Raw genomic sequence first — 12,396 nt, 5'->3', positions numbered from 1 at the left:
TACAAAATGATAGGAGGAAATGTAGTTTTTTGATACTTAGAGCAAGCTTGCACTGCAAAATATCATCGTGTGTTTATCCATGTCTATACTTAATATTATAAATGCGTTTGTATGTCTGTCCGTCTTTCACGTCGAAACTGAGCGACGGATCGACGTGATTTTTGGCATAGAGATAGATTATGGGCCAGAGAGTGACATAGGCTACTTTCTATCCCGGAAAAATGCACAGTTCTCGAGGGAACAGCATGCGATAACCGAATTCCATGCGGGCGAAGCCGCGGACAAAAGTAAGTTCCTATATAATTATGGTATGTTTATAATTGGACAGTTCCAGTATATTATATTGGAATAATAATATACTTAATATAATAATATAATATTCGACATCACGTGGAATTTTATGTGGATACATCTTCATATTTTTTTGTTTAATTGTATTTTATGTTTTGTATTGTCTCTATGTTTGTGTACATCTATTAGGTACGTATATCTACACTACTTATCTACTATGCGACCGGTTGCCTAAAACAAAAAAGTTGAAGTTGACATAAGAAAAAAATATATGTGTAGGTACTATATTTTCTACTAATCTAACTAATGGACTAATTTATTTTTGAGACCCGTCTATTTGCACCACTTTTTATTTTTGTGGTACCAAAGTACCGGTCTGTCCCACCCCTAAAAACATTTGTAGCGAACTTAATTAAGGTATTGCTCTAACCTAGAAGTAAACAAGTACATTTTTACGACCCGTTCATTGGCCGGTATCAAGTACCTTCCTCTAATTATTCTCAATTAGAGCAACGAAAGGCCCGAGGACGTGACCCTCTTCCCATAAAAAGTCTTACACAAATTGAATTAAGTGTTACGGGACAAATCTTGAAGCGGCGAAAGAAATGAGACTTGCGCAGTAGCCGAGTTCATGTGGACGCCGAAATTAATAAGGATCTCAAAAGGGAATTGTTACGTTTTAGAATCTCTCGGTTTATTTTTAGGGCTTATTACCCTTGAGCTGTGTTTGATATGAGACTTCAAACGAAAGGAAATGAGAGCTCGATCGTTTTGATTTCATGTTCTTGCCAGAACTGATATGGTTGAGTTGATAAATTCTATCATTATAGGTATTGAAATTGTTCGGAAGAAACAGCTTTGTGACTTGTGACGGATAAAATTTGGTCGCGTAGACAGACAACGGAACAGCGAAAGTTTAGTAATTGGGTCCTGTTTGACGCCACGCCACGTGCGTACGGTAATACAGGCTCGTACTTGTATGTACTCGTACCATCAGCCAAATAAGTGGTCTATAATTTTTTAAACAAGTTCCTATCAAATTAATTTGTCGCTAAAGTCGAACTTTTAAGTTGACAGACACGTCTATTGGCATTATAGTTTTATGCCATGCAAACTATTATTAACTTTAGGGTGGTAGACCACATATTTGGCTGATGGTACACTCGAACCAATTGAATCGTGACCCGCTGCGAAAACTTTTCGTAGAAAAGTCATAGTCACATCACATTGCTTGACAAGGGAATTTATTATGTATGACACTCACTGTAAAAACGTTCTATGGTCGGACAAGAATCAAATGGTTTACCTGTAAAAACTTTGGTAATGTTTTTAAGAACTCAAAATAAAAGATCAGGTTTCTTCTTTCAGTTGTATCTTCAAGAAAACGAACAAATCCGACGAGTCCCCAGCGAAATTAACATTCTAGTTGCACTGTACAAGTAATGTTCGTCTTCGGTTCACTCCTGTTCACTCTTAAGGCTGAGTTTCCACCAGAGATGTGCGAAGATGTGTTGCGAGGACTATGTTTTTAGGGTTCCGGAACTTAAATGGCAAAAACGGAACCCTTATAGTTTCGCCAAGTCTGTCTATCTGTCTGTCTGTCCGTCCGCGGCTTTGCTCAGGGAATATCAATGCTAGAAAGCTGTAATTTTGCACGAATATGTATGTAAACTATGCCGACAAAATGGTACAATATAAAAATTTTGAAAAAAATTTTTGGGGTCTCCCATAGACATAAAGTGGAGGCGATTTTTTTTCTCATCCAACCCTATAGTGTGGGACTATCGTTGGACGATTTTTCGATTCAGTGATATGTTTGCGAAATATTCAACTTTAAAGTGCAAATTTTCATTAAAATGAAGCGTCCAAACGTCAAAAAATTCAGGCTAATAACGGCTAAGTTTGCTTGAGAGTTATTAGTAGTGTAAAAGTAAATAGCAGCCTAAGGTATAATATATACCCAAACTTGAAAGATTCCGTATAAAATACGAAATCCTTAGAAAAATATTACTTAATTTTTTTCGTCATGGCTACGGAACCCTATTTCGGGCGTATCGACACGCTCTTGGCCGGTTTTATTTATTCATGAACCAATAGAAACGGTTCATTTAGGTAAGTCCTCACACAGCACTATGGCGGAAACAGCTGAGCGGAGCGAGGCGAGGTAAATTAAGCGTTCCTAAGTATTGGTTCATGAAAAACACTTTTCTATCAACACATTCTCGCACGTCTTTGATTGCAACGCAGCCTAACGGAATGGTCATGACTGTCTGATGAGGATTCATGAGTAGTGAACCTTCATGACGTTATGTTTTTTAAATAATCATGTATGTAAGGAAGAACATAAGTATGTGATTTTCCCACTAACGTCGATAAGCCAAAGGCTGTGTTTCTAACAGGGAAGCTTAAAGTTTCTTCTTACAGACTGGCTAAAAGCAAAAAGTTGTTTCTGGGAAATTGCATACGTTTTTATAATAAAATTCAAAAAAAATATTATAAATTAAACGGATACAAAATTCAGATCTATTGTCAAGAAGACATAGATAAGAAGACATAGATATCTAAGGCGTTTTATAAAGTTAATGATTATATCATGGACAGGGATATTTGGAAATAATTTCGATCCGCATTAGCAATCCCTTCAAATAGCGAACCTATTGCGTTTAAAATAAAGTTGTGTAAAAATACTTGTGATGTATAGACATCATTTAATAATATGTAAATCTGTTTAAAAAAATAAACTTCGTTTAGTTTCTTGCCGGATTCTTCTCAACAGAGGTTTTTCCGAACCGGTGGTAGATTTTTTTGACATTAATAAGTGCTTGTTATAGCCTAAATTGAATAAAGATATTTTGACTTTGACTTTGACTTTGACGACATTCTTGGGAAAATAGTTACGGTGGTTTCCCTTTGCTTTGCACACCGCAAAGCTGGAAGCCATTACCTACACACATTAGTTCTCTTAATCGCCTTTCGCGACAAATATGAGAAGAGATGAGTCTGTCCTATTATAAAACCGGGCATGGCGTTAGTAACGTTACCTACTTAAAATAATAAATAAACAACAAAAAGAAACTGAAAGATTAGAGACAAATGAGCCGCGTCGTGCGCAGTCCTTGATGTAAATTTAAAAAGAATCAAAGACCCGCGTAATGTCCTTCTCATAATTTATTTTGTGATTATAACAGGGACAAGTTTTGGCACTCCAGTCACGACTTCTCCGGCCTTTGTAGGAAAATTAAATTTGAGTGAAAGTTTGGAATAGAAAAGATTTGAAGAAATTACTTGTCGTCTTGGATTAATAGAAGTAGGTAGTCATACTCCGTGCTATTTTTGGTTTCCGTGAAATTTAAGGAAGCATTCAACTGGTCAAATATGGTGTCTCTAAGATACTAGTGGTCAAACTTCTACTGTTTAAAAGATAATCAAGAATTAAGATACCTAGTTAATACGCAGTACGAGTAAACAGCATAGGGGCTTTTAATTTATGACGTATTTTTAAAATTCTGTAACGCGTCTTTTTAGTTCACATTTTAGCAACAGAAGGTAAGTTATTTTTTTTACGTATATCTCTCGTCAATGTCACCCGTCAAGTTTTTTGAATTTCATAATTTAACCTTCGACAGTGACTATAAAATTATTTGGTATGAAAAAAAATCCCAAAAAGTTCATTACAATATAGTTTCTAATAATTAACTGAGCCATCTGTCAATGTTAACGGAAGTCAAGAAAATTATCTACGGTGTACCTATAAACTTCGACGTGATTTAGAAAGTACTCTAAACCCAGAAGACTTACCTAATCCGAGGTGACGTTCAAAATGTGTCATGGCCCCGAATTTAGTGAATTGAAATTCTGAAACTATGTAATAAAAATAAATGCGTTATAGATTTAATTTGAAACATCGTGAAGTATCGTTTAAAATTACGAATTCAATTGCTTTCACTGTTTTTCTCATTCTCGTAAAGTGGCTGATATAGGTAATAAAACACGAGTTGTACTTGAAAAAAAAAATATATATTTCTATTTTCAGTATCTCAAGTCCAAATTGATTAATATGGCCAGTTCGCGCCGGTAGATAAACCGTAGAGACCGTTTCTGAAAAATAAAACATTAAAATAAGGCAATTGTCTCTTTCTTTTCATAAAACTGATAAACACAATGGAACATGTATTTGTGGTTTTGCAAAAAAAGATGTTAGTGATGAATGATGATAACGTTGATGATAAATATTTAGACAAATATCGATTGATTCAAATATTATTATGCTTCGGTTAAACATTTTTCATCATGATATCATTAAAAATCATAATTATCTACTGATAAATAATTAAACTGTAGGTATTCTTTATCAATTTAAATTATATTCTTTATCGACATACATTATAAAGTTATGATACACATTAAAAATGTTTTTTTATGTTACGTGTTTGCATTGTCAAAGGAATGTCAGCTCAACAAACGAGACTAGTTCTGCAGACCTATAAGAAAACATTAAACTTTTGCCATGCCCGTCTGTCCGTGTGCCCGCGGTTTAGCTTAGAGACTGTTAACCATGCCGACAAAGTGGTAAAATCAAATTTTGAAAAAAAAAAAACAATTGTTAGAGGCAAGTTGGCAAGTGTCCCCACCTCCAAACACTATACCGTTAGCTAGAAAAGTTTGAAAAAAAAAACTTAATGGTAGTATTTATATAAAATTTTAAAGGAGAACTACGACAGGGCAAAACTTAATATTGAATATTTGCCGTACATTACCTTGTGTGTTCATAAGTTTTGAGACGAATTTTGATAGGCCAATAAAAATATTTGCATTGGCAGCCTGATAAAAACTTTTTAAATTTTAAGTTTAGAACATTATTAATTAGAAAAAAAATGCCGCGGGGATACTTTTTTTTAATATCTTTTAGTTATAGTTTAGTGATTAGTTTGTTTTACTCCTATTAATATTTTTAAATTAGTCTAATTTTAATTTATTATTATGTTCTTAAAAATCCATTTGTAGAAATAATGGCTTTCATCAAGTTCAGACTTGACTCGCTGTGGACTGAATTGGAGCTGAAGGCCTGTCGCAAGTCTCACCCAAATCTGGAGTCTCTCAAACGGGCCGTTTTTTGTAGGGTGGCGTATTCCGCTGGAAAAGTTGTGTGCCGCTATTGACGAATGGCCTACATGATTGGGCCTGTGTTCAGCACAATGGCGGCCATTTTGAATAATTTATAATTTTATTTTTTAAGTATTAGGTATGATGAATTGTCTACTGCCTAAATTTGGTTTAAATATACGAGTATTAAATAGTTTTCGAGAAAAACATGTATTTATTCGTCTCAAAACTTATGAAGTACGAAATAGTTGCTATTAGTGGAAAACCCATCTACTGTGAGACTTGTGAGACAAAAACAATAAGCGTAAGCTAGTTAACAATAAATAGATCACTTACCCTTGTTTGCCCAAAATGCCGTTGCCCATGTTCAAGGTGCTGCCAGAGCATTGGTTGTTGGTAGCTTGATTAAAGTTGGTGCACAGACGTCCAACCAAATGGTTGGTATAGACTGTCGAGGCGAAGAGTTGATGGGCACGGCTGTGAGAGCAAGTGCTGATCCAGCAACCAGGCTGAGGGTTGTTGCCACCGTTGGGGTAGAAGTTAGCGTTGCAAATGGGGTCGTTGATACCCAAGAGACCACCGTCAGTGTGGATGCACTCGACGTATGTTCCGGAATTGCCGTTCAAGGCGTTGCTATTGCCACCCCACTGAGGACCGGCGGGATCCAAACCTATAATAAAAAAAAAATACTGACCGAGCGGGTGCGAAGCGCAAGGGATGCGTTTGATTTCAGCTTGCACAAAAATGCTCTCATATGTCAAATGTAAAGCCCAGGTACTTACAGTTGACAAGAGAAAGAGATGAACAACGATAAATAAAGATGTAAGTAAGATTATATTATAAAGCGTTGATCAAATACATAATTATGAGTAAAAACAAACTCACTACAGAAAAGTATCATAAAACTTACCAGTGACCCTCATGGGCCAGCCACCTGCCTGGCGACCAGCGACACCTACAACATGAGCTCCCAAACTGAATCCGACCAAGTGGACATTATTCCAGTTGCCTCCGCCCGTGTTGATGAGCCAGATGAGGAAGTTGCCGAGATGCTGTCCAACGCTGGGCACGCCGTTGGCGGCGATGGTGTACAGGCTGTTGGCAAGAGACCTCCAGTCCACGACGATCACGTTAGCGTCAACGGTTGCTAAGAAAGCGGCGGTGATGGCGGGGTTCAGGTCGCTGAAAGTTAATTTGTTCAAATGAGTCAAAACAAATCTAAAAAAAATTGTTATTAATGAATGATGTAAATTATCTTCTTCAAGACACGGATGCACCTAGGTACTATATACTCGTAATGCTATTAAGTGTGTTTGAGTTTCTTTGTAAAAGTTTAAATGATGCAGCGATGTATAAACTTAGTATAATACCTAATTGTTTGCTTCTTTATTTGAGTTACATATTTTTAAGATAGGCGGTACGTTGAAGAGATTAGTGTTTATGAGTTACTCATACTCATACTCATTGTTAATATAGTTATTACAAGTCATTTTGTTTAATTATTCTTAACATAATCTAAAGCTAATTAATTTAATAATTTTCAGTAAGTTTTTAAGTCGTCTTTTAAAAATGTCTAACGTCGGAGCCAAAGTAATTGTTTCGGGCAACTTGTTGTAAACTGTCAGGCTTACAATATGAGCCACTTATAGTAAAACTTGACATACACACACACGTAGTTGCATGTGGTAATTGGTGGATATATAATAATTGGAGTGGATTGGATGGAGATATAACACCATTATGAGATTAAATAAATAAATAACTATATTTACCTGTTTCCGTCGCTGTTCCATCCGTGTACAATAACTTTCAATTGGCGATTACCATTGTAGTTGGAGTTCCAAATGGTATTGGCGTTGCCATTGACGATCACCTGTGGGTTGGTGGGGTTTTGTCTGCAAAGAAAATAGTTATTAGAAATTAAAAAACTCTGAACCCCAAAGACTTTTTTTCAATCCCTAAACCCTGAATGCACTTAATTATTATCAAATAATATCCAAATAACTTGAAATTATCCGTGGGGATAGGGCTAGTACACTTAGCACCACAATCCCAATGGGTGTTCTGCTACAGAAAGTAATTTAGGGAAAATTTGTACACACAGATTTTCTTTATAAGTGCTGAGTGATTTATTATTTTACTCCTTTTCATCTTAGCATGAACATGTTTCTACCTACTTCCTACTTATGCGAAATAAAGATTTCTTATTCTTTATTTTTATTCTTATATTTCTTTTGAAGTTTTAGTTCAAATGATTTCATAAAACGTAACCGTATAATTGAAAACTATTGTCATTTTATCTATTTATTCTTTCATAAATTATTATAAGACAATGATAACAATTATTTTGCATCCCACTATTAACAATTATTTTTCAAATTTCAACATTGTCTTTGTACGAGTACGTACTAAGTAATTAAGAAATAAATTCATTTCCGTCGTCCATTTCTTCGGCTAAGGATGGTTTAGGGCTATTCGAGGCTGTAATTAAAAAAAAACTATTACTGAACCTGTGAGCTGTGAGCTCTTCATCTTCGACTTCCTATTCAAGTAGAAGTCAATCCTTAGTCTGTTAAACAATAAAATTCACTATACTAACCTGGTGTAAAGCCAGTATTGGTTGTTGGCGCCATTCCTGGTGTTATAGATAGACCGTTCGACGGGCGCGTGTAAATCTACCAAATGCGGCTCGCCCTTGCCATCAGGCATCCAGATGTAGCGGCTCTCGCCCTCCACATAGTGGCTGTTATCCCCTGGTACCAGAGGAATTGCACTTCCAGCCACCACTTAAAAAAACAGTTTGAGATTAAATGCTTATGCTCATGTCAAATGTTGCTGTATGTGATTAAAATTGGGTGAAACATTGCAATAAGTCTAGTATGAAAGCCACCATACCGTACGAGGTTAAATATAATTGAAAGGTATAAGTTTAAGTTAGATCACATTATGAAAAGAGATTGCTGTCTGCCAACCAGATGAAAACGGCCAAGTTGAAAGATGTAATCGTACGATGCAAGTGGAAATGTGTTTTTTGATATTTATTGAACTTGATGACGTGTTTTAAGCTTTCATGGCACACAACCGCACCAATTTCAAACAACCAGCGTTTTAAACGTTACTAATTTTTTTTTGCGTAAAGTGGCAGTTACACCAAGTGTCTCTTAGTTTGTTATTTGTGTGAAACTTTTGAAACTGTGTGCAACTTTTTGGTCTTCACCCATTTCCAAATAAATAATAGATACTAACATGCTACGAGAGCACCCAACACCACAAGCAGTTTCATGGTTATAGTATACGGTTTCTATAAATTTACTAGCCTATTTATTTCAAATTTATCAAAGGATTGTAAGATAAAGAGATTACGATGATTTATCGGTGGTGCGATTTATTACGTCTCTGATTTAATTGATTAATTATCGCTCGGTTTGGTTCAGCCCCACCGGTAGTTTGTCGTTTTTTGCTAGTATTTTCACTCATTAAATAGGGATATACTGTTTGGGTTCTCAATATTTTCTGAAATATGTCATTTACTTTAAACTAAACTAAACATTTTGTAGGTTGTTCGTCTAGTTCATTAGTTGGATAGACCTTTACATTAGTAATAGGGTATTGGTTAACACCGCCAAACAATTAATTAATATTTTACTAGATTTTACCCGCAGCTTCGCTCACGTAATGCATTCGAGGCGCAGTTGAATTGAAACGTAATATTTCACAAAATTTCCATGAGTATCACTAAATAATACTTTGTGGATTTCATTAACGTCATGGTATTAAACCTCCGCATAAATTTTTCTATGATCATTGTGGTTGGAATTTTGTGATTTTATTCCGATGTCGTGGAAATATCGGGATAAAACGTAACTTATGTGTTATGATGACGTCCAGACACTAAATTTTATTCAAATCCGTCCAGCTGTTATGAAGTGAAGGAGTAACAAACAAAACTTCCCGTGTAAATTTCCAAAAGTTACGTCGTGATTTTATTATTAATGAAATATTTAATATTTTGAATTATTGGTTAATGGTGTAAACTATACGGAACCCTTCCAGTGAGAAATCAATCGCTTTCCGTCAGCAATTTTACAGCAGCGGCTAATAATCAGCCAGTACAGTACCTATGTAGCAGTGGAGTGGCGTCAGATATTTCCATGGTAAAGCCCTAGGTAAAGCCGAAGCAAAGATCGCTTACATCTTTTATAAATTCTGTAGGTATGTCTTGTTGTTCTAGTTTGTAAATATTGGTCAAGCCGGTGGGAATAGAGTACTATGAACGCTTCGCCACTGGGCTATGTAGGTACCACTTTTTTCACGCACGGTGTAAATTTTAATATAGCTTGCAGCGCCATATTTCTGGACCGGAACAACTTGGGGATCTTCAAAAAACGAGCTTACTATTACAAGAGTTTATTTAACGACAAAATTCGTTATTTGAATCAGTTGCGGGCAACCTATTTTTTTATGAGAGGGAGGCCAACGAGCAAGCGGGTTATCTGATGGAAAATGATCATCATCAACACTGCCATGAGTACCAACTACTCAAGGAGATTCATTGGTCCGTTGCCGGCCTTTTAAGAAAGTATAAGCCCACTTCTTGAAAGCCCCGATGTCATAATAGTCCGGACCGGCAACACTGTTGACGGAAGTTGATTCCGCAATTTCATTGTACGTGGCAGGAAGTGCCGAAGGAAACGCACCGTGGTAGACGGCCATTCATCGATATGGTATGATGGTACTTATGCAAGTGGCGAGTTGTCGTTCATGGTAGCGTTTAAAGGGGGACGCCTTTGTTCAACAGTGAACGTCCTCCGGATAATGGTGATGACAATAAAACAATCCCAAACAGCCTTCAAAACATATGTAAATAATTTTCTCCAAACGGCTAGTAAAAACTGTTAAATATCCGACATATGCAAGAAGCTTGAAGAAGATGGTTGAAAAAATCCCAATAGTTTTATTTAACTGTGAAATAATGACAAAAACGGCCTAATTGCGGCGTGATATTTTTTTATCCATGTCCGTTTGTTAAAAGCTGAAGAATTCGTTCAAAATACATTGCAAACTTGCATAACTCTTTATTTGTTACTGCATTTTCAGCTTTAACTGTTACAAAGAGAACACATTATGATACAGGTTGCATGAATTTAGAACTCTGGCAATTTCATACGCTTATGTAGCGTAGTAGAAATAAGCAACCTGAGATAATGTATGCATAGGAAAAATTCGTGTCTAGATTCCTGTCCAGCGGTGGTGTAGGGGCTATAGCACGCAGCACGGATTGCTGAGGACCTGGGTTCGATTTCCAGCGCTGGTCTCTTTTTCTGGTTTTTCTGTGCATCCATGTCTCAGTTTGTATTTTCGATAATTTCATACGCGTCTACACAAAAGTAGTTTTTTTTACATGTCACCTTACTATTGCACAAACAATGACGCATGTTGTTCATCATCATCATCATGTTCTGGAGCAGTTCCTTTAGTTACATTAAGGGCTTGGGCCATAGTTCCCACGAGGGGCAGTGCGGATTGGGAACTTCGCACATGTAGTTATATGTAGGACAAGCTCGACCGATTCATGATCTGAAATTCAAACATGCCACTTGGAAACGGGTCGAGCTAACTGATTGTAATTTCAAGTGCTACGATAGATTTATTACACCAAATAATCGGAACACAATTTAGATTTCGCATTTTGATCATGTTTTTCACACCGAATATTAATAATTTAGTAGAATAATTAATTTGGTCCTGGCGCTTCGCCCGCCTTTTGCTGCGTCGCATTAGCTAGGTCTAATTACAATTGTTAACACAAATCTTTATAATATTTCGTTCCAATAACAAGGTCTGAGCATTAACATGAGTAAATTGTAAGTGCCGTATGATTCAATATCCAAAGTTCGTATTATCAGGTCGTAGTGCTGAGCAGTATAGGGTCGATATTATAGATCGCACGCACCATTGAATGCTGCTGCTGGTTGGTGGACGACTCGAAACTTGGTAAATTTCAAATGTAATTAGGCGCATGTGTTAAAACTCTGAGGTGCGAGCCGGGGTTCGAACATGAACGCAAACCATTAGGCCACCACGGCTTATAGTCCCTAGTAGTAAAAGTAGCAGTAGTATGAGTAGTAGTTTTAGTAGTAGTATTTTAGTTTGTATATGCTCATAATCATCATCTGTGCCTTAACTGGAGACTGAAACTTGAAACTTGGCGGAAAATTATTTCTTGAAGATAATAAATGTGCATTAAGTATATAGATACGAATTTCACAGAATTAAAAAAGCAAAGTAATAAAAATATAATCAAATGTACAGTCAGTTTGAATATCGAAATTGTATTGGATACGTTTTTTCTTTTATCAATAAAACAAACAATTTCAAAGACACAGCATGGCAAAGTTCTGGATACTTTTATTAACTAATTTAATTGTAAATATTATAGTGGTTTCAAAATTTTTAAACCACTTTTCAATCACTTCCTGGCATCTGATTGAATTGAAATTTAATATAGGTTATTTAAACCAGTGGTATTGCACCTGGTAAGTGTAATTGTGGAAGTCCACTCATTCCAGTAGGCCAAGCCAGCATAAGAAAGATGCTAGTTAAAGAAAAACTTCTACTAAATCGGCCACCTGATTCGTAGTTTTCTAAAGTTTTTATAGCGCTGTGAGCAGTAGACAATGAATAACCTAAATCTGCAAACAATCTGATAACCGACATAACCCATGTTTTGAGTCCCTACTTTAGTAACAGTGAAGAATATGGCCCTAAAACGAAATACTTTCATAGGAACTCTGCGAAATTAAACTCGCCTTTCTTCAATATCCAAACGAGAATGGAGAAGTGTTCAATAAATTCCACATTATTGGCTCTCTGTAACTTAAAACGACCTTTCGCAGCCAACTGCGAACTAATGTCCGTAAAATGCAAATTATATTGAATCCAGCAGCTGCAGCAGACGTTAAAGCCGATTTTAAAAAGTGCACACTGCCTGCAAACTGAACA

At 36.2% G+C, this 12,396-nt stretch overlaps 2 protein-coding genes across 2 annotated transcripts in view; one reads left to right on the top strand and one right to left on the bottom strand.

The window, feature by feature from the left end:
- Positions 1–12,396, top strand: part of LOC141433106 (cardioacceleratory peptide receptor-like) — a gene marked incomplete in the record, with an annotated part of 97,894 nt that overhangs the window by 35,952 nt on the left and 49,546 nt on the right.
- Positions 4,298–8,721, bottom strand: LOC141433100 (pancreatic triacylglycerol lipase-like). The gene is made up of 6 exons (XM_074094938.1): positions 8,641–8,721; positions 7,994–8,180; positions 7,167–7,289; positions 6,305–6,576; positions 5,731–6,064; positions 4,298–4,389 (listed from the first exon to the last, which is right to left on the bottom strand). Exons 1-6 carry the CDS (start codon positions 8,675–8,677, stop codon positions 4,344–4,346), a joined length of 999 nt encoding a protein of 332 aa, XP_073951039.1. The 5' UTR covers positions 8,678–8,721; the 3' UTR covers positions 4,298–4,343.

The sequence above is a fragment of the Choristoneura fumiferana genome, chromosome 12, assembly GCF_025370935.1.
Source record: "Choristoneura fumiferana chromosome 12, NRCan_CFum_1, whole genome shotgun sequence".
Lineage (NCBI taxonomy): Eukaryota > Metazoa > Arthropoda > Insecta > Lepidoptera > Tortricidae > Choristoneura > Choristoneura fumiferana.
This window is presented reverse-complemented; position numbering and strand designations above follow the sequence as displayed.